This window comes from Sarcophilus harrisii, chromosome 3 (genome assembly GCF_902635505.1).
Source record: "Sarcophilus harrisii chromosome 3, mSarHar1.11, whole genome shotgun sequence".
Lineage (NCBI taxonomy): Eukaryota > Metazoa > Chordata > Mammalia > Dasyuromorphia > Dasyuridae > Sarcophilus > Sarcophilus harrisii.
This window is the reverse complement of record NC_045428.1, coordinates 575,476,363-575,500,381: the sequence shown is the minus strand read 5'-3', so window position 1 is coordinate 575,500,381 and position 24,019 is coordinate 575,476,363. Positions and strand designations below refer to the sequence as shown.

The following is a 24,019-nucleotide window of genomic DNA, read 5'->3' as shown; positions in this document are numbered from 1 at the left end:
TTAGACTGGAGGCTGGAACCAATTTAAAGAGAAAGCTGAACTCAGACATTTCCTTTGCTTCTCACCTCAAAGTACCTTTGAAATTTCTGCAAATGACTTCTATACTATAACCAAGAATTGAATACTTTTAACTTCCTTGGTATGGAAGGTAGAGCTATGAATCCACACAGTGGACCACAATTTGAAATTATACAATTAAAGCAGTTAAAACACCTATATTTCTAACCCAGAGATTCCACAATAGTAAAAGACAAAAAAGAACTCATTGATTAAAAAAAAAAAAATCCCATGTACAAACAAAATATTTATAAAAACTTTGTGTGTGTGTGTGTGTGGTAATAAAGAACTAGAAAAAAATTCAATATATAATGAATGAGAAATGAATAAGTAAATCATGGCATATGAATGCAATGGAGTATTATTATGCTGAAAGAAATGATAAATATTACGGATCCAGAAAAGCATGCAAAAGTATACATGAACTGCTACAAGGGAAACTAATTACAGATAAGACAGCAATGTAAGCAATGACAAAATAAACAAAGGTAAATGAAAATTTACAACAAAATCATGACACGAAAGAAAACATCTTCCATAATTCCTATGAAGAAGTGGAAGAAAGGGAACCCTGAAGATATTTGTTTGATTTTTTTCAATATATTCAACAGTTTTTCCCCCTCCTTCTTGTACTTTGTTTCGTTTAAAAAAATATTCTCTTCAATAGATGTAATAGCTCTCTAGTAGGTGGAATTGGGAGTAATACAGAGAAAATAAACCCAATGGAGAAACAATTTACCAAAAAAAAATTTTCTTTAATTTTCTTTTAAATTAAATAATTTAAATTTAAATTAAATAATTTTCTTTAAAAAATTATTATGATAGTGACTCTTTCCAATAAGATGACTAATGCCAGTTCTAAAGATCTTGTGACAAGGAGAGCCATCTGTTCTGCCAAAATTCTCTTTTAATGTCCTGATTCAGTTTCCCTAATAGTCCTGTTTCAGTTACTCTGCCTCAGGTTATAACCATTCCCTCTTAATGTTTGATAGGTCTTATATCTTAAACCTGAGGCTTTAATAATTCCCTCTTAATGGTTGATGGGATAAAGGCCTTTATGGAATTTAGACATCATTAGAATATCAGGAGTCTCTCCAGGACCTCCCTCCATTATGTCATCCTAAGTGCCTCCCCCAATTAGGTCATCCGCATCCAGGTACCTACCCCATTATGTCATTGTTCTTGTTACCCCATAAAAGAATCTTGTATCTGACATTCAGCCCTGGGACCAAACCATGGATCAATTTGGTCCCAGTAAATCTTTCCCATTAAATAAATTATTAAATTGTTCTCTAATCTCTATCTTGCTCAATTTCTCAGACAATACATTTTAGAGTTCCCCAGCGACATGTTAGAAAATGAGGAGAATTGGAGATAAAAGGCTTTTTAGTCTCTGTCATGGGCCTCAGGGTGGCTGTGGATCTGAATTCTTGGCCTAGAGAGCCCCCCTCCCCCTAGATTTTTTTCCAGAGCCACCGGGAATGAGAATTTCCAGCCAAAACAACCCCCCATTTCAGCCACAAGAGAGTAAGTCTGTCTGGGTACCATTTGGGGTATGATCTGGTTAAGTCTTAAGACCTGTTCTTTCTGTATAAGACCTGTTCTGTTCTGTCTGTATGCTAGCATCTGGATTTCCAGAATTATGAAATTCTGACAGGCATAAATTCTGGAAGTAGCGTCATCTGGATGCAGAGTACCCTATCTGTGTGCCAATTGGCAAAACTCTGGGAATTCCAGAGTATAAATCTGGGTGTCTTTTTTACATCATTTGGCTTTTAAAAAAAAAGAAAAGAAAAAAAAAAAAAGAGGCTCCATTTGGATTATGGGAAGGAAGACTGGACACTTCCCTCAGGGCTATTCTTTCCAGAGAACCTCTGGTCTATGTTAAATGGTTTGACTGTGCAGTCTATGTGTGTTCTGAGTTCTGTGTGACTTGTTTGTCTGTTTTGTTAATTTAAGAGCTCTATTAAATTTAAGAACAATGATCAAGAAATTTGGGAATTGGTTATTTTAATGTTGCAACTGTACTTAGTATAATTCTAAACTCCAGCTGGAGAAAACATTTAATTAGGAATTTTAGGATGATTCTAAATTTGGGAAATAATTTTATTATTGCTTTTGCATGCCAGATTTGTTCCGAGTATTCTTTTGGGCACTTTTAAAATTGTGGAAAATAATTTTACTGTTGCCTATTCAGGCTAGATTTAGTGTAAGATCTTAAAAGAACAATAGCCTGTTAAAAGTGAGGTTCTGATAAGGTGTCTAAAAGGGGCCCATGTCCCTAAGTAAAGTATGTGGCAAAAAGGATCTCACTTTTCTGAAGGCTTCAACTCCGGCTAAGTTGGAGTTTAGGAGAAGTCCACTGGGAATAATAGCCACATGGGGCCAGAGGGAGAGAAAAAATACCTATATTATAACATTATAAGTTATGTCCATCTCTGCTGGATATGTGGGTTTTATGGAATCTTCCCCATCCATCCCCCCCACTGATTTCTGCTACTTTAAATGGTGAGTAGGGTAGGGATCTTTTGTCTTCAAAAGTGAAGATTAAACTCATGCCCTATTGCTCTCTGCTACTTCTATGGAGCATCTAGTCAGCCTGGAGTGCAGGTTAGTTCAACTCCCCTCCCTCCTGCCTCTTGAAGGTGGACTGGAATAAGGGCAGCCACCTGGAATTCTTTCCTTCCCTTTAAACTGTTCCAGACAATTTTTTATCAAGTTGTAGCCCCCTGGTTTTTGATAAAAGGAGCAAATTGATTTCTTAACTATAAGGTTATGGTAAATATCTGTTCAGGATTCATCCAAAATTTTGGTTAATGGAATTTGTTATTGAAGGTAAAATTTTCTTGGGTTTGTAGTTAATATGTCACTGCACTGTTTCCTCCTGTAACTGATTTCTGTATTCGGAGCAATGGTCAATAAGAAATTGTTAATGCAATTCAATTATGTCAAACCTTGCTATTTCCAATCTGGTTATGTTATAACTGATTATTTTGGGCATAATGAATACAGATAGTTGAGCAAATAAGTATTTAGTCTGGTAATCTATCAGTTACTAGATATTATGTCTGGATATTCAAGTTTTTTTAAGGTTTATAACAAATGAGAAACCACATCTTGTGGACCAGTCTTTTTATATCAAACTGTTCTAACCTTTCTTTGTTAGATTTGTTTTTGTTTCCAGATTTGTTCAAATTACAGATATACTGACTTGCTTCTGGGAGCTTTGATTGTCAGCACGCCACACTACACCCATCCCCTATCCCAGGACTGAGCATCTGCACCCATCTTAAGCAGGAAGCGGTTTTTGAGAAAACTATCACCCCTGCTCCTGATGTAATTTGAACTGATATGGAGGAATGGGAAAGTGGCTGAATTGTTAGAATTTTAACTGTATTACTGTGTTTAAGACTTAGGATGGAAATTGTTAAACTTCTGTAACTATTGCTGCTATGTTCGAGGGATTTTTACTCTGCTGTGTATATGTATATGATTTATATATGGGGTGGTTATTTGATAATTCCTTTCTATGAGGAGGAAAAAAAAAGGGGAGGAAGAATTAGGAAATTGGGGAAACTGCTGTATTTTCTTAGGTACTTCTGCCCCACCCCCTAATTTACTAGTTCAGATTTAATTGGAAGTCCTTTAAGCAGTCCTTTTCATTTTTTTACTCCTTGCTTAAATTTACTCAACTATGATTTGTTGGTTATGCTTTCACCTTGGAACCCTTTATTCTGCTGGAATTACCCTAGCAGACTCAGTTTTTGGGATTTTTTTTTTTTTTAGAAACAACCAGACATCAGATACATGTCTTGGGACTGGCAGTCTCTCTAATATGTTGCTCCACTCTTGTTACCCCAGGTCCTTAATTAGTATTTCAGCATACTTAAAAGGACCTTGCAGTTTGGTGTCAGACCTCTAAAAGTTTGGGGTTTGCCTGCCTTGGTCTAACTGTGCATAATCTGTTCAGATATCTGATCTTTTCTGCAGCCTTGTTTGTTCCTCTGGGCAGGTGGAGCTACTCCAAGCCTCACCCTTCTTCCCTAGAGCAGGCTGCCCCTCTGAATGGGCAGCACAATTATCTTGAGCCCTGCTGGTCTGTAAGCAGAGGCTGAGTCATAAATGACCACAGACCTCACAGTGAACTGTCCATATGCTCCCCAAGTGCAGAGAACATGACATGATTGCAATAGGAAGCTTTGTGTATTGCTGATTAAATCTGGGGTTACCAAGGAGAGTCTTGTCCTTGCCATAACTCCTTGCATTGTTCTAGCTTATTTTGATTTTTATTTGGTCTATTTACTTCACATAGGGTTGGTGGAAATGATGGTGCTAAGACCTTCTAGAGGAAAGTAATTCAATGATTTGAATAGTTAGAAGGGAGAGAGAGTTAAATGTTGTGCCACAGTTCTTTTTAATGTCCTGACCCAGTGTTCCTAATTGTCCTATTTAGTTACTCTGCCTTAGGTTATAACCATTCTCTCTTAATGTTAGATAGGATAAAGGTCTTATATCTTTGACCTTAGGCTATACTTATTCCCTCTTAATGTTTAATGGGATAAAGGTCTTTATCCAATTTAGACATCATTAGCATATCAGAAGCTTCTCCAGTACCTCCCTCCATTATCATCTGAGGTGCCTGCCTCCATTATGTCTTCTTATCTAGGTTCCTCTCCCCATTAGGTAATCCCTATCCAGATACCTCCCCCATTATATCATTGGTCTTGTAACCCTATAAAAGAATCTTGTACTGACATTCAGGGCTGAATTCTTTGAGACAATAGTCTCCTTTTAACTAAACTGAGTGAAAAAGCTACATGAGTTAAGACATTCAATACAAGAAAAGAAAAAATGTGCATTTGTTCTTTGTACATAATTCAATAGTTCAAGTGTTGATAATTTCAAGGTCACGTACATATGAAATCTTTAAGGTAAGACTATTTAGTGGAAATAATATTTAACAAGCAATCAGGAGATCATGGTCCAACTCAACCTTCACATTTAACAGCTGTATGATCATGGACAAGGAAGTTTTTCTTCTCTGGCACAAGTTTTCTATTTAGGAAATGATCATGATATTGCAATAACTCTTAGTTGCCTTATACAAAGTAAAGCATTCTGTTAACACTAAAGTATTATATAAATGAAAACTAACATTAAGCATTGCCATAAGTAGTTTCTACATCACATTCCTACTCGGATTACTGCTTCAATTTCATAAGAATCTGTTATATCATCAGTAATTACTCTCCACTCATACAAATATAAAAACTTCTAACATACATGACAATCTTTAAAAGTTGCTTTAATTCCAGAAGGATCAGTGATGAGGCATGCTGACCATCTCAGGAAAGAGATGATGGACCAATGCAATTTACAAAATAAAATATATACACATCTTCCACACAAGGCCAAAGACAGTTTTTTTTTTAACCTTGATTACATTTGTCATGTGGATTTTGCTTTTTTTTTTTTTTTCAAATGGGAGAGGGAAGAAGGAAGATAGTAAAAAGAGAGATGGAAAAAGAAAATAGATTTTGTTAATTTTTAATTTAATTTTATAAATTGCTATGAAGCAATATATTCATCATCCTAAAACCTATCCTTTAAAAGGAAAAATGATTTGTAAATACTTCTTCCAAATTTTCTTCCTCCAGTCTTTTTCTTACCTCTTGAGAGGGCAAGCTATGTGATTATCTATCATATATGTGAATTCACACAAAACATTTCCATATTAGTCATGTTGTAAAAATTAAATTTATATTTAAAAATAGAATAAATATAAACTTTTTGTTTAAAGTGAGAAAAAAACCTTAAATCTTCTCAAAGAGAACTAATGCTATTTTCTCTGAACATTTAAACTTTTTTCATAGTAAGCCTTTTGGTATTTTGGTGGATCACTCTATTGATTAGGGTAACCAAATCTCTCATACTTCATTGTCATTACAATATTGCCATTTAATGTATATGATATTCTATTTGTTATGCTCACTTCACTCTGCTTGAGTTCTTCTGAGTTTTCCTCAGATTTTCTGTAATCATTGTGGTCTTTATTATGCTGCGGCTATTGAGGTTAAGTGACTTGCCCAGGGTCACAAAGCTAGGCAGTGTTAAGTGTCTGACACCAGATTTGAACTCAGGTCCTCCTAACTTCAGGGCTGATGCTCTATCCACTGCATCATCTAACTGCCCCCTGCTCATTATTTCTTAAAACTCAATAGTAATCTTGTTACAATCAAATACCACAACTTACTCAGTCATTCTCTTACTGACCATCCTCTCAATTTTCAATTTTTTGCCACCAGAAATAGTTTTGTACAAATAGGTTCATTTCCATTTTTTTTTAATCTCTGGGGTACAGACTCAGTAGAGGAATTACTAGATCAAGAAGTATACACAGTTTTATAATTCTTCAGGAGTTCTTCTAAATTTTTCTCCAAAATGATTGGAGTTCACAATTCCACCAACAATGTTTTTGTGTCCCAATTTTCCAAGAACATTTGTCATTCTCCTTTTCTGTCATCTTACCCAATATCTGAAAGATGTGAAATAGTATCTCAGAATTGTTCTAATTTGTACTTCTAATAGTGATTTAAAGCATCTTTTCATATAACTATTAAATGCTTTGATTTCTTCCTCTGAAAACTTTTTTTTAAATTGATTATTTAATGTCTATGCTATTCCCTGGTAATGCTACCAAGATACATTACTGATAAGAATATATCCATGTTGCTTTTACTTCCATGAGTAACTTCCTGGCTTCAGAATTGAAATTATATATATTTTTGTGTGTATGTATATGGATATATTAATATTTTATATCTATAAATAAAAATGGATGACATTATAATATTCACAGAGTATAAACTTTAAAAAGACACATAAAATCTATATGAAAGAATGGTGAAGTTCCATGACTTCCTATCATAGTTACTCTTTGAAATTTGAAATTTGTTGTTCAATAATCTGAGCTTCAAATATTCACTTGTAATTCATCATTTACTAGTTTTATAATCTAGGAAAAGTCATTTAATCTTTTTGGGTCCCATTTTCCTCATGTGAAAAATAATGTTGTTAGAGAAGATGAACTCTTTTCCAAATCTAAAAATATTAAAATTCTGTGAAATACCTGAAAATTGAGAATTTAAATTTCTTTAGGTCTCTGAATTAAAGATTTAGTTTAAAAACAAAACTGTTTGAGTTTTCCTTAGTTTCCTTGGAGTAAACACATTATTCTTCTTATCTCTTGTTAAGTTACATGATATTTACCTAACATTTTAACACCTACAAACATGTGGGTGAAAAAAGTCATGTCTCTTACCTCCTGGTCTGTAGACAACATCATCTTCAGTAATAAATGATGTTATCTCCCCAGTATCTGTTCTTTCATAACGTGATTTCTTTTTTGGAGGCTTCTTTTTGTTTTTCTTTGCAGACTCCTCTGTTGTGGCACTGTTATTGTCATTGTCCTCATCTTCACTATGGTCACTTTCTGCATAATTCTTGGCTCCACCTTCCAAAGTGCAGCTTCGACGAGGACGGGAGTTTTCACTCTCTCTAGTTTTGTCCCTCTTTTCTCTTTCCCGGTCCCTGTCTCGGTCCCGGTCCTTTTCTTTGTCTTTGTCCTTCTCTTTATCAGCTGTCATGATTCGCCACGTGCCTTCTTCTGTCCTCTCACGGCTGGGCCTCCGTGAAAGGTAGACAGTGAGCCTGGGCTTCAGTCTTCTGAATTTCTCACTCAATTCCAGGAAAAATCCAACCACTCCAACAACCCCACTGTTTCAAAAAAAGCTGTTAGGAAAACAAAACAGAAAAGCAGTTACTACTGTATTTTGACTTATTCTCCATCTATAAAAGCCTTTTTAAAAGAAGGACAAAAAATCTAACTTAACAGCCATTCTCAGTATACTAAAAGATAAAGAACCATTTGAAAGAAAATTTCTGTTAAAAGTTTTTAGGAATAAAACATTGAAAATTTTCTTTTCAAAAGAAAAATAATGCCATTAGATTCAGAAATTAAGAGTTATAAGGGTTCCATTTATACTTACTAGTTTAAAGCACTATATAAATGCAACCTACCATCATTACTAATTCTCACATACACACAATATTAATAAGGGATTTCTCAATAACAATCTTGAAAGATAGGTAGCCAATAAACTTAAAGTTAAGGGAACTTTTTCAGAGGAAAAAATAAAAGGGAGGAGGGGGGACATAAACTATTTTTACCCCAAAAAGGCAACCAATATGTCACAAAGTACTAAATAATGTCTAATTTCTAATCTGAATGAAAAATTTACAATAAAAATATAAAGATCCATATACACACACAGAGTGATCGTTGCAAAATTACAAATATGTAATGTGGCTTGAAAGAAAGTTATGAAAGGGCCCTCGCAATCCATCCCTTTACAGAGGTGGAGATACACAGATATTACACACTGTACATACTTTTTAAATTTTTCAATGTACTGATCAGTTATGCTAATTTTTTGTCATTTTTTTAAAATATTATTTGATACATGAGATGTTTCAGAAAGAGAAGGGAGAAGGGTACTAAGGGAAATTATAAATATCTTAAAGAAAGGATTCACACATATTTTCTTATTTTCTAACTAACCATGTTTATGTTCACTGTTAATGAGTTATATACATAGTTTATTAATAGAGAAGGAGTCTACTAACACACTAGTGTTACTCACACTAGTGAGGACACAGAAACAGAAAAGGAAATACACCAATAATGGAATGAAAATAAGATTCAATATGGAAAGCCACAATGTTTAAATGCTAATATGGTGTCGCCAAAAAATTACAAGATTTAGAAGATCTGTAAAGATCAATAAACTTATTTGTTTATTATCAGATTCTTATGCCCTTCAAGATAAATAAACTAAGTTTTTAATATAGCATTATTCTTATAAATGATAAGAAGACTTATGCTTCCACTTCTTTTTTTGCCCTCTCATTCTCCTTTACAGCTTATTAATGGGGAAAAAGGAAGAAAGATAGTAAACTGACATCCAATCAAGTTACAAAGACCATGGGGAAAACACCTTATAAAAATGAAAACAAAACTGGTCATCCTTCCATAAACAAATGACATCTGTTTACCAACTTACACTACAAGACACAGCTAATTTTTTTTCAACCATGACATCTCCCTATAAAGAATAGTCATGGACATAGGCATATATATAGAGAGAGAGGTAAAGGTGCATATATGATAATGTATTCCTATCCAATCACAATAGTTCAAATTTTCATACAGGATTTACTTAATAATAACAGCTAATTATTTCTAGTATGGCTTAGTTTTATAGCATGTACTATGTGTTCAATACTTTATAATTATCTCGTGATTCTCACAACAACCCTATGAGGCAGATATTATAATAATCCTCATTTATAATTGAAGAAACTAAGGCAGAGTGTGACTTGAACAGGATTACAAAATTAGTAGATGACAGACTAATGTGAACTCAGGTTTCCCTGACTTCAGAGGCAATACTCAATCCACTATATATCATGGAGCTGCTCTAAACTTTGACAACATCTGTTCAAGGTGGACAAATTATAGATCCAGTAGCATATTTATATTATATTTAAACTACTATGGTAATTGTTACATAAGTGTGAATTATTACACACTTCATGAGACTTAATAATTTGCTTTCATGTTGCCTTTTTCTTTCCTGATGTAACCAAAATAAATTTTTAAATTACTTTAGGATTACAGACTATTTGTGCCCAGCCCTGGAGAGAGCCTTTAGAACTCAAATTGATCTGATTAGCCACAGCTTGCCACAGTGTATATTGACCCAAAACAGTGGTGTTACTTTGGTCCTCTTTTAAGAATAAAAAGAAGGGAAAAAAAAAAAAACCACAGCCTGATTTTAGGGTTTGGACAAGGAAATGTTTCTTGTAGAAGGTGAGGTATTATCTGAGTGAGACTTTAAGAAATTAGAAAAAGAGATGAAGAAAAAGAATATTTCAGAAGAAGAAAAGAATATTTCAAAGATTGGGGACAGACAAAGAAAACATGCAGTCCAAAGATGAAGTACTTCATGTAAGGAGCAACGAGGCCAGTATCATGGTTGCTTGGTTGTTGTCCTTCATTCTCAAAGAGGACCAAAAAGATCATTTAGGGATCAAATCTTATTCAACAATTGTGACTGATAAAATTAATATAAGTTCAGAAGGCTCTACCACAGGTGGGCACAAATAGTCCACATGAATATTTGGAGCAGAGATAGTTCTGAATCTGCACCTCTGATGTTTTGAGGGTTTTTTTTTATCTACTGCAATTCTGCTTTACTCACAGAGTACACAGAATCATCTTTGATTTGTGCATTGCAAAATAAGAAGTCCAGAGCAGTGTTTCCCACATCTCAAATTATCCTTGATGTCATTTTAGGCCTTGTTTCATCCAAATATTGCTGAAAATATCATGCTAAAAAGCATGGGAGTAAGTATACATCCCAGCTTCACTCCAATGGTGACTGGGAAAATGCAAAGGGCATTGCAAACATCAAAACTGATGGAGAAATTCATAAAGCATTAAATGAAAAACAACTCTACAGGGTTTGCCAGCAAGTTACTTCACCCATTTTTAATACAGTGTTCAAAAGTAAAACGCAAGCAATGCTTAGAGATATGCAGGATTCTTAGCTCAATAAGAGGCACATAAATATCAGTTTTACACTGATAAATAACAATCCAAAGTGTTTTTATGATACCCTGAAGGCTATTTATGAATCAAAGACCCATCTCAACTATTCAATGCTGACTGAGCCACAATGATTTTAAAGATATAATCAAGGGGAGATGGTTTGAAAAAACAGATTGTCATCAATCACTGCTGAAGTTCCAAGAGAAGAGGTTTTTGGATGCCATTAGGTCCTCTCACTTAGCAAAGTGCCTGGTGCTGATTCTCTTCCACCCTAGATTGACAAGACAAGAGATCCACTGCTCACACAAAAGATACTAAAAGTTTTCCTGGATTATATGGCAAGAGAAGCTTAACTCTATAAAGGAAAAGGTAATAGGTTGTCCTGTGATAATGTCCTAGGGCAATAAGTAGGGAAAGGAGAAGAAGCCCTCCTCTCTTAATTTTTGCTGGCACAGTCCACCTTAATAGCTGATCTTTCACATGAAAGATGGTTATCTAAGTGAGAGCTAATGTATTGTCAGAGAGAATCAAGAATCAGTCAATCTGGTGTTTGCTGCCCAACAACTCTAAGAGAAATATCAAGAACACAATCAGATTTGTAAACATTCATTGAGCTGACCAAAACCTTTGATATTATCATGCGGGTGGGCTCACAAAAGGCAAAATGTGGTTGCTCAGGAAAGTATTATTAGTATTGTATATCAAATTCATGACAGCTTGCTTGATAATAGACTATGCTCTCTCACTTTACCTCTACAGTATCACTTTAGAATATATGGAAGAGAATAAGGTATGAAAATATTGGAGGGATAGATAATGGGACAGGTTACTAAAGGCTTTGAAAGTTTACAAAAAATCTTTATATCTGATTCTGGGAGTAACACAGGGAGTTCATTTTGATAGCTGAGTGGAAGATAAACTAGAATAGGGAGATACTTCAGAGAGATAGACCCTATAGAAGAGTCAAGAAATCAAGTGATTAAGGGCCTATACCAAGCAGCATCAATGTGAAAGAAGAAAGAGAAATATGAGAGAGATGTGATAAAGGAAAAACAAACAGTATTTGGCCAGTAATTGGAGGTATATAAGTTAAGAGACAGAAACCATAACAGACACAAGCCTGGGTAAATGGGATTGGTACCTTGACCATACTCAGAAAATTGGGAAGAAATAATTTTTAAGAAAGATAAGTTCAGTTTGAGACATGCTGAATTTTAAAATATATGTAAGACTGTCAGTTTGGAATAATTAAAAGAAAGTAGGAGATTCAAGTCAGGAGAGAAGGATGGGATGATAATTCAAAGTATAGAAGCTCACAAGATCATCAAGTAAAATATAAAAACAAAAGGGAAGACAGCTCAAGGCACATGAGAATTGAGTGGACTACTAGATTTGGAAATTGAGATCAATGGTAATGTCAAAAAGAACAATCTAAGTTGAATGATGACGCTGGAATTCAGAATCCAGAGAGCTAAAAATAGAAAGAGAAGAAAAATACAGATTTTCTCCAGGAGTTTAGTCACAAAAAGGAGAAGAAATATAGGATAAGAGCTAAAAAGAGCTAAAAGGACATATATATCAAGTGAGCATTATGGGGTGAAATGAAAATGTTTCTAAAAAGAAAGGAAGCAGTCAGTAGACAGCAAATGAATGAATAACGACTTGAATTCTGGAAAAGAGAGAGGTGTTTAAGGTGGAAAGACAGAAATGAAACAAACTGTGCCAGGAAAAAAAGGTATGGAAAAGCAGCTGTGGTTAAAAAAAAAAAAAAAAAAAAAAAAAAAGATAGTGTCTTACAGCAGAGAGGGTCTAATTGAGACTTTATAACTAACTTGTAGAAGAATTTTAGCAAAAATGGAAGCAATAGAGAAAATAACGAGATTTCTTATATTTTTCCAATTGGGTTCTGTAAAGACATAAGTGGAAGATACAATCAAGAATATGGTTTGGAAGATCAAGATTTTCAATATCATGAAGAAAGAGGCAACAAACTTATGAGAAGAGTGTAACACTGAACTGCTTATCACAAAATCAAGATGAGGAAGGGAATGATATTGTCAATACCAAGGGTGATGGCCTGAGAAAAAACTGAGGACTAAAAGGTTTAAACATCTCAGTGAGGATAAAGAACAGGATATAAAGTTGCAAAGAAGTAAGAGAAGTAGAATGAAAACTGATTATGATCAGACAAAGGAATTTAAGTATTTATGAATATGGATGTGGAACATTTATAAGTAATGGCAAGATCAAAGTATGACCATCAATCTAGAAGGTCATGGGAAAGTTGAAGAAAGATGAGAGTAAAGTACTAGAGGGAAAAGCAATATATATGTTGAAATACCCTACAATAAAGACAGGGGTTAGAAAAGAAAAGGATTGTGAATGATGCCTTGAACTTAACTATGGAAAGATCTACAGACAATGGCCATGAAAATCTTGATTGGGTGGAATGCAGGGATTGAGTGAATCTCAAGGGAAGAGTTCTTGAGTGATGATAGAGAAGAGCCAGGAAGTGACAAGGCATGAAACAAGTAGTACATCAAGGTTTAGTTAAAGATTTAAGATAAAAACTGATTTGTCACCTATGAAGCAGATGTTTCACAAAGCATGGGAACAACTAGATTAGTTCTGAACTGGGAATTCAGGAAATGAAGAAGCAAAAGGGAAGAAAAGGTGAGTTGCTATTGACAGAAATAAGCAATCAGCTGTGGGGAATGGAAAATAAAAAGTATGAAAAATGGGAGTATTTCATACCATCAATAAACATAATCAAAAAGTCTTCAAAGCAAGGTAGCACAACTAGCATAAAACCAGAGTATATCCTTTTCCTTTCTGGTAGACTGGATATTTTTTGCAACTGGATATTTCAATTTTCTGAACCTATTTCAAGACATGGAGACTTACTACATAGGCATGGATTTTTTTTGCTCTCAATGAATCATCTCTTAAACAGGCAGTAATAAACTCAAGTCTCTGTGGGCCACTAGTCTTAGCAATTGAAAATACACAAGAGACATTGCTTTGCCTATTGGGATTTATTCTGGAATATACATTTTCCCACACAGGTAAAAAAATAATATTAATAATTTGTGAAACCACCCTTATTGACTCTGAAAACCCTCAAAGGTCCAGTGGGAATCCATGAAGGAGAACACAGTCTTAGGAATGAAAAATGCCAGGGCATTCACTCGGTTATATAATTCAGAACAAAAATACAACCATATAAATTTAAGGGAGGATATCATTTCTCCCCTTGGCTACTAAGATTAAGTGATTTCAAAAAAACATTTAAAAACATTAAAAAATGAATACAGCTAAATAGAGGAAAGTAAAAATACAATCTGTGCTTCTACTCAGCCCCTCTGAAATCACATTCTCTATTTCTATATATGAAGACAGCAAGGTCATTTTTGTCATGAATGTGTAAGAAAGTAAGAAAATATGAAAACAAAAAGACAAGTTAAGATTGTTTTTTTTAAATAAAAATTCACACATATAAGCTTTAATGCACATTAACCTTGTGGTGTAGGATAAGGAAATTGAAACATAAAATTAACTTATTCATATCAGGTAATAAGAAAGAAGAACCCAAAATCTAGCATTATTTGCACTTCATATGCTAAAGAGTCAGCTATTCAAAGATTTTAAAGATATATCTATTACCTGTAATAATCCCAAAAAGAAAAAAGTCAAAATCCTAGTTGACTTTCAAAAACAGTAGGCAAGTACAAGTTACAACATATTTCCTACTTTGTCTCATAAATTTAATTTTTATTCCGGGAGCATATATCAACAGGTTAGTTAGCAGAAAATGACAATAACACTATGCCAAGTCATCTTAAATTTGCTAATAATAATTCATAAAAAGAATATCTCAAACTATGGAAAATCAAAAAGTGACTTACAACTACATGTGATTCATATATCTAGGATAATACTGTAACCTATTTAACATGTATAGGACTGCTTGCCATCTGGGGGAGGGGGTGGAGGGAGAGAGAGGAAAAATTGGAACAGAAGTGACTGCAAGGGATAATGTTGTAAAAAATTACCCTGGCATGGGTTCTGTCAATAAAAAGTTATTAAAAAAAAAAAAAAACCCAACTACATGTGATTTCTAGAAAATACTCTCCTATGTCAATTATTCATGACCACTGAATTCCACATTGACCTCTGGAACTGAATTCTAGTAAAACATATGAGTAGAAATTTTTATCCTTTCTATCATTAATGTATGCAAAGAAACTGGAAGTCAGACAAGAGCTTTTATTTTTTTCTTTCAGAAAAACTGAATGAAAAAAACAATATTTGTAATCCTATAGGAAGCTTATTCATCATTTCCAGGTATCTTGAAAAGTGTATGGTTTGAGCACTTATTCTAATTATTAAATTCTCTAGTCCTGATTTTTATCTTTTATAAAAGTTGATTTGAAAACATCATTTTTATAGTTGCCCTAGGCTCTCTGTATGTCACAAGCCTTTAAAAGCACAAAAACTTGGGAAAAAAAATCCACTAGCATGTTTTTACTCCTTTAGCCATACATCAATATAAATTATTTACTTACACAAAGCAAATATGTGAAAAACTGGTTAACATAATCAACAACAAAAAATGCCATACCTAAACCACAAGGAACAACCCAAAATGGAAGGCAGTGAAAGACAAAGCCAGAAACCAGTGATAAAAAAAAAAACTACATAGTTTAAAACTAACTGGCAAGTGCATATTGTGCTACTGACCCAAAGAAAAAGGCTATTGATAAAAATTAAAATTTATCGACTAATAAAGTACTCTTCATTCCTCTGGATGTTTATTTTCCTATGATTCTCCAAACTATTTGACATTTACTTATTTGTGTAAATGCTGCCCCCACAGAATGCCAGCTCTTCTATGGCAGGGAATTAAAATGTTGCAAATATTTCTTTTAATCTAGCATGTGCTTATTTCTGGTGTTAAGAGGGGAAAATTTCATTTCATTTCAGGGAGGAAAATTTCAGAAATATAAAATCTAGCATAATGTGGGGATCAATAGAATAGGCCCTAACAACTGGGATAATCAAGAAAGACCAATATACAAGGCAGCCATGAAGTACACAGAAATAATTCAAAGAGTTTAAAAGCAAAGCAAAAAAAAAAAAAAAAAAAAAAAAAAAAATCTACTTTCTAAAACAATTTAAAAAGAAATTATCTTTATGCCAATTCTTTTTACATCTGGAGTTTAGAAAAGGGACAGATCTAATGAAGAAATTGAAATAGGAGCTGTAGTAATGAATGAGTAATGAATGAGTAATACATGGATAAACAGAAAAGATCAGCATTCTGCCAAGATTCAGAACAATAATATTCCATAACATTCATATACCAAAATTTACCCAACCATTCTCCAATTGATGGGCAGCCACTCAGTTTCCAGCTTCTAGCCACTACAAACAGGGCTGCCACAAACATTTTGGCACATACTGGTCCCTTTCCCTTCTTTAGTATCTCCTTGGGGTACAAGCCCAGTAGAAACACTGCTGGATCAAAGGGTATGCACAGTTTGATAACTTTTTGGGTATAGCATTTATTTTCTTTCTCATTTTTTTTTCTGCTGTGATTTGATTTATCTTGTGCAGGAAGATAATTGTATAAATATGAATGCATATATTGGATTTAACATATACTTCTACCATGTTTAACATATATTGGATTGGGTGAGGGGGTGAGAGAAGGGAAAGAAAGATTGGAAAACAAGGTTCTGCAAGGGTTAATGTTGAAAAATTATCCATACATATGTTTTGAAAAATAAAAAGCTTTAATAAAGGGGACATATCACCCATGATACTCACAACAACCCTTTGAGACACATGATGCTATCATGTCCACGTTACAGTTAAGGAAAATGAAGCCGCCAAATGACAAGGTCCTACAACTACAACTTAGAAAGGGTCTAAAGCCACATTTGAAACTCGAGTTTTCCTCACTTCAGGCATAGATCTCTAATCCAATGTCACCTAACTCCCTTTTATGGGATGGATATATGAGACTGGGAAAGATTCCAAGGAAAGCTATAAAAATATTTGTTTGCCATATTTAACATGTATCGGTCAACTTGTCATCTGGGGGAAGGAGGAGAAAAGTTGGAACAAAAGGTTTTGCAATTGTCATTGATGAATTGTTTGTTTTAAAGGGAAGGAAGATTAATAAGTAAAATGAGATTAGAGAGGTCCTTGAAAGCCAAAAAGAAGAGTTTAGCCTGAATTTGTTAAGCCAGTAGTCTTGAAACTTCTCAAATAAAAAATTTTTGAATACACACTTATTTATCAATTCTAAAAATGTATTATTATGCAAATAATTATAGACATTATAAAACAAAATATACATGTAAAAACTCAAAGATGAGATTATTTAATGGGAAATCAAATAGAAACCACTGAAGTTATAATTTGAATGGACTTGTACTTTAGGAAAAGAACTGTATGGAGGATGATTAGAGGAGGTAGAGCCTGGAGGAAGTAAGACCAATTAAGAAGCTACAGCATGACAATTGAAGTGAGAGGAAATAAAACTTGTAATGGGATGGGGTTGTTAAAGTGGAGAGAAAGGAACAGACGTGAGAGAAAGATTATTTTCTAATTTTTTTAGAGATGTAAGCTGAAAGAAAGAGTTTCAATAATGAAAGTGCTTTGAATTTTAAGAAAACGTTTGGAAATGGGGTAGGTTGGAGGAGAGAGAGAATGAAGTAACAGAGATACAATCCATCTGTGTCACCAATTGTCCCACCTGAAATGAAAAGGGGACAAGTAGGGCTCTTGCTAACTAGTTACTGCCACTAAGGGCAAAGTTCAAAGTATGGCACCTAATGTGCCACAAGGGGATCCAGGCACCAGGCACAGGACAGAATGTTCCCAATGGGATCCAAGCTGCTACTTCTAAGAATATTCCATGGTGATGAGGCGGGCAAGTAGGGGCTTCCTCAGGATAGGGGGAAATCCTGAAAAAGAAGGCTGAGGGTCAGGCCACAGGTCCAGATTGGGGGACTATTTACACTATTAGGCAACTTCTAGAGAAAGGATTTAACATGACAAAAGTAGTACTTTAGGAAAACTAACCTAAAATGGCTACAGGATGTTGAACATTTTCCAAAAATATATGAGAAATCAAGATAGTTTCGGAAAAAATTAGTTTAACATTTACTGTACCTCAAAGATGATAAAATGGGGCTAGAGCAACAGAAATGCTTGTGATATGTATTTCTTCATCTAATAGTTCTGTCATAAAATGCCTCTATTCAAATTCATCTTTGGAAGCTTTATCTTTGAAGGTGAAACCATAGTATTCCTCCTGCAAGAATGTTGAAGTAAATTGCTGAGTGGCAGGATTCCTGTGCCATAAGCAGCAGCTGCAGCTGTAGCACTCCATCCCCAACCTCAAAGCTCTTTGCAGTTTGGAAATCTGCTTTGTGAAGAGGGGCAGGCCCATTACAGGATAACCAAGAAAGAAATGATGATATCTAATAAAGATTAGTAAACAAACGTTTATTAAGAGCCTGAAAGTCAGCCCCTCTTAGGACAAGAAATGAAACTTCATAATTTTCTAGGGAGGGCACACCTGAACACCCAAGAGGGTCACTGATATAGTAGAGCCAAATGCCAATCCAGCAACTAAATTTTTAGAATTAAAGAATGGACTGAAGTTTTTTCAAAATGAGGAGCAATTATTTTACACTGAAACTAAGAAGTTATACTGGAAATAATTCTTCATTAACAAAATGAATTGCTTCTTATAACTTTTTCCATACCTGACAAGATAAAAATCAGATAAATAAATGATTTAATTAAGTTCTTAAGTTGGGCTCCCAACATAATTATCTGTATTGAATGATGAAACTGGGCAAGTCATTTTGTGTATTAACTCATACCCTGACAGCAGGACTTGATAAAGGAAACCCATTAAAACTTCAATCGAATACTGCCACCCCCCCCAAAAAAAATTCTGTTGTATCAAAACATAGGAAGGTGATAAAATACAATAAAAAAATAATATCCAAAGATTCTGGCCAAGTGTTTCAAGTGTCTTAGCCTCTTTCCCATAAATGAATCAGAATATGTAAAATGTGAAACTTAAAAGCAAATAAACAATTTTTCTTTCTTTTTCCTCAAGAAACAAGAATACAACTATTATCTAACTCCTTTGTTAAAGATAAAGTAAAATCACTGAATATGAAACTATAGTTTTTAGAAAATCTAGTTTAGAAAAGACAAACCTGAAAGAAAATGTTGGAAATTAAGCCTTTTTCCAGAGCTTGGACCGACTGTAGGGGCTCCAAACAAAATTCAACATCTACTTAGCACTTTGAAGGCACTGTGCTGGGCATTCCTTATTTTCTGTCTTCCTTTAAAAAGAAAAATAATGAAGCAAAATAGTGCTTTTTTTTTACTAATAGAAACTAAGAGATGATAGTAAATTTAAAATCCCACTTAATTAATTTACCTTAGCAACCATTCTAAGACTGAATTCTTTTAGACAGTGTGTTTAGTGAAATTTACCAGTCCCTGAAAATAAAACTATTTGCTTCATGTTATTCATCTAGCATGAATGTTTTAATAAGTATTTTCATCATTTTAATACAAAATTACAATTGGTGAATATGAAATCCATAAAGTGAGAATCAATTACAAAAATATAATGTTCAATGTTTTTATTCTCCAAAATTAACTGTGTTAATATATCACAGATATTGCCAAAATGGTAATTACACAGATGTTTAAAACTGGATTAGGACAACAGAATTAAATGCACTCACAATTTGAGTGCTACTGGGAAGCCTTGAGTTAGTAAAAATATCACTCACTGGGGGTAAGCCTGACCTAGCCACACAAAAGAGAATGGTACCTAACAAGAGCTTTTATGGCCCACATCTGAAAAAATGTACTGCTTACAACACTTCCACAAAAAAAAAAAATGAGTTCAAATGAATACCAGTTCCTATACTAGAGAGAGATTTCCTGGGTCCACTTTGACAAAATATGTAGCCATAAATAATGGGAAAATATAAATAAAAACCAAACTATAATATTTAAACAAATAAAATAATGATGCTCCTGAGAAATGTTTAATCTTTTCCACCTCCAAGTAAATAAAAGAGCATCTGGATACAAAATTCTAATAATATATATGCCTTTGTATTACTAGAAAACATTTTTATATTTGTGATATAACTCATCGTAGTCTGTCTCAGGACACATTATTCTTTAACAGTCAGAAATTCTGGTCAAACCTATGGATTGCACATTCAACAAAGTCAAAGATCAAGTGGTCATGGTTTATTTCAGTTTGAAGAGGGTTCCAAGTTTCATATTAACCTGCAACTACTAACTAATAGCAACCATTCAGGAAACTGAAGCAACCATTAACACCTAGTTTAAAACAACACATTAAATATACTTGTTTTAAAGCACTTGAACTTCATTCTTAATGCACAGGTTCATATTACCAAAAAGAGAGGTAGGGGAGGGATGGGGGACAGCAAGCCCACCAGAATGGTTCAAGTTCTTATAAAACATTTCAGAACTAAATATCAACTCATTCTAACAAAGATCAAAATCAATATCAAATAAGAAAGCACAACTACGAAAAGACAACAATATATGTTTATAGCATATAGTGGGGGGGAGGGGGGACGAGCAGTAAGAGGGGAAATGAGCCAATGAATTTGACTTAAGTTAGAACTAAAAGGTACAACTGCCTATCTAACTTGCTTTGATATTTTAATGTTTTTCAACTAACAAGAATAAATTTTTCTTTCCTGCCCACATCTACCTTAAAACTAAATAAAATTAAAAAAGAAATGCTCAGAAAAGTATTTTATATACACATTGTCTCACTGGATCAATTAAGCAATCAGTCAGTATTCATTATGTGCATTTTATTGTAATAAGTTAGAAATATAAGGAAAAAAAATAAAATAGTCTTCTGATACAGAAGCTTACATCTACTGGAAAGAGCAACATTTATTTAGTAGGTAGAAACAAGAATGAGTTTATTATTTTCAATTTCCCTGCAAATAGCTGGCTTCTTTATAACCATTTGCATGTTGTTTCCCCTATAAGGTTGTGAACTCCTTGGGAGCAAGAATTGTTTCTGACCGTTCTTTGTATCCCTAGCAATTAGCATAGTACTGGCACATAGTAGGCACATATCAATTACTGACTCAAAGTGATCTTAAAGGGAAAGGTATGATTAGCTTCCCATGACAGGCTTCCTACTGAGTTGGCATTTGAGTCTTGAAGGAAAGCAGGAATTCTATGAAGTAAAAGTAGAGAAAAAGGAGAGGGGGTCATATGTGAGGTAGGTATACCGAGGAGGTCACCATAAGAAGTCATTGAACATATAGAGAGGAACAGTGTGTAAAAAGAATGTAAAAAAGGGTAAAAAGGAATCAGGCTATGAAGAACTTCAAAAGCCAAACAGATATTTTCTATTTTATCTTAACAATTACAATAGGGAGACTAAAGGTTAATGAATAATGGGAAGACCAAAGTCAGGAAAACCACTACCAACAACCCTCTGAGATAAACATTGTAGATAGTATCCCCATTTTCAGATGAGGAAATGCATGCTCAAAATTCTATGGTTAGCCTAGTCAGGTAGCTTAAATGTACTACAATGGGCATTTGAATTCATGACATTACTGGCTCCAATATCGAATGCAGTTTCCACTGTCCAGTCTGTAGAGATGGGATCAATCTGCCTGCAATTCTACACTCTCTATTCTCACTGGGAATGATAATATAACTACTACATGTGGATTCTAAGTATCTCATACTATTCAATCAACTTGGTGAAGATATGGCAACAGCACTTAAGAAACTAAGGATAGCCATTAAATGGCAATAATAAATATAAAAAGGCATGATGGTGATAATATTAAAGGAATATTTCAAAAGTGATGGTGGTGGTGGGAGAAGAGACAGAAAAAAAATCACTGAAAATGTCATTTGTGGCCCACCTTTGGGGAAGTTGAAGAGGACTACAAAATCAGTAATTATCAGTCCAGGTAGTATTTATGTGTACATTTATGTATGTATTTATCTGTATATGTTGGGTTTTTTGTAGCTGCAGGAAGGAAATGGAACTTGCAATTTTTGTCATTGAGTCCCCTGCAATAATCACAGATCAGCAGCTTAATAAACTCTTGATTACTGACTAAAAGATATGTTTCAGAATCAAAAAGAAGCAGCATTCCCAGGAATGGCAAGGTTTCTCCAGATGTTCCTGTAAGTGGATGATAGCACATAATATATCAAACCTTAAATACCACAGCATCACCTCAGTAAAAGCTAAGCACACTCAAGAGATATCAGCCTAGACATTCATATTGAAAAAAACAAAGTATCAATAATTAAAGGTCTGTGACCCAAATTATTACAGGCCAATTCCATATATAAATACCATGTATTCATATACACAATACATCCTAAGGAAGAGAAGGGGGATTGAGATTAAACATTTCTCAAAGAGCTGAGCTGAAGATTCAGAAGAGAACAGAAATAGGTCCAAACACAAACAATGACTTGAGCACAAAAAATATTATCTAGAACATATATGACCCAAAAAGTCAGCAGTAACAAATAACCAATACAGTAGGACTATTTCATTGTTATTTACAAGTTATTAAAAAGAATAAATTTGTGAAGGAAAGACCTTCAGAGTTTCTGGTCAAAACAGAAATGATTGCTATTCGCATTCACTCACAGACAATCGGTTTGAGCAACTGGGGATCAACTGAGAACATATAGTTGGCCAATCAATAATCAATGAGAGCCAGAGGGACATAGGATTAAGACAAGGTCCTTAACAAAGACATCTCACCAGTAAACTCCAATATACCTGGAGAGGGGTCAGCAAATCCAAAAAAATAAAATAAAATAAAATAACAATTTTTAAGAGCAACTGCTGGGTATGAAACACTATGGAATCAAGGGAGAAGAAGGGAAGGGGGAAGAAAGGGAGGGAGAGGGAAATGAAGTTGAAGGGAGGAAGGAAAGGAAAAAGTCCAGTTACTGTTGAGTCACCAGTGGGGTAGCTCTACTCAGAGAAGGCCTTCAAGGTAGTAAGTCCTCTGGAAAACTTAGTGAAAGACAGAGATAAGAATCATACAAGACAGGAAAAAACATAGATGAAGATTGCCCATATTGATGATATAGTATTCCTTTTCCATGGATATAATAAACTTATAATCATAGCTTTAAGGTTAATGAATGCATAAAGAGTAATTTTGACCAGAAAGCTCACAAACATAAAGATGCTGGATTTTCTCATTAAAGATTGAGAATACCAAGGTTTTTATATGTATAGCATCAATGAAAAAAGTGATATACAAACACACACACACACACACACACACACACAGCTAAATAATGACAGAATTTTTGGAACCAGGTATTATTGTCTACTTTTTTAAGCAGATGAAACTGAAAATGAAAAGTGAAGCACAGATTAATGGATTTTCTTGATAAAGAGGAAAGATCCTCCTAATGCTTAGTAAGTGTAGACATCTATGTATTTTGCTCAAGTCAGAGCTATGTCACTTAATGAAGAATCTACCACATTCAATATATCAAACTTCAGTCAGTAATTCCCAAGGACTATAAAAGGAAACAGCTATCCCCATGTTGTTGTTATTGTCTAGACACAACTATTCTCCCTCTATTATCTACCATGGTGAAAAAGGGACATAGTCAAACAATTCTACATATAAGCTTTCCTAAGGATAGGGATCCTATAAATTCAGCTAGCCCCAATCAGCCCACAAACATGTGATTTTCTTTACCCTAAAACTTCACCATTCTTTCATTATGCCAGGGCTGATCTTAAATGTGGAAAATCCTCAGACCTCAGAATATAAGCCTCATCACATTCTACTTTTATAACTCTGTAGACTCTAGAATGATGTTACCCCTACCCTTAAAGGGGATAACAACAGATATAGATATATATAGATGTTTATATATGCACATAAAACTATCAATTGTAAAAAACAAAATTTACAGAAGTGCCATTAAAAAAGGGAAAGGGGATGAAAATGGGGAGAGTGATACAACAGTGATAGGGACTTGTAAATCAGCAAAGATAATTTCTAGAAAGGAAACATCTATCAATGCTTATCGGAAACCTCTCTGCAAATGAATGTTCCAAGTGTAGCAGAATCAGATTTAAATGTTAACAGAAAATTTTAAAAATAAAAGAACAAAGATCATCTTAATATTATTTCCAGGATCCTTATGTACAGTTTAATGACCTCCATT

At 34.1% G+C, this 24,019-nt stretch overlaps 1 protein-coding gene across 6 annotated transcripts in view; it reads right to left on the bottom strand.

The window, feature by feature from the left end:
- RERE (arginine-glutamic acid dipeptide repeats) overlaps positions 1 to 24,019 on the bottom strand; it is a 534,760-nt gene that overhangs the window by 339,616 nt on the left and 171,125 nt on the right. For 4 of the 6 annotated variants that reach the window (XM_031962925.1, XM_031962929.1, XM_031962930.1 and 1 more), the window contains exon 2: positions 7,379 to 7,848. In XM_031962925.1, the coding sequence (XP_031818785.1) occupies positions 7,379 to 7,703 (325 nt within the window). In that variant the 5' untranslated portion in view covers positions 7,704 to 7,848. Of the gene's footprint in view, positions 1 to 7,378; positions 7,849 to 17,911; positions 18,205 to 18,975; positions 19,720 to 24,019 lie in introns of those variants that run through there. The other 2 variants (XM_031962926.1, XM_031962928.1) reach the window with 2 other exon arrangements.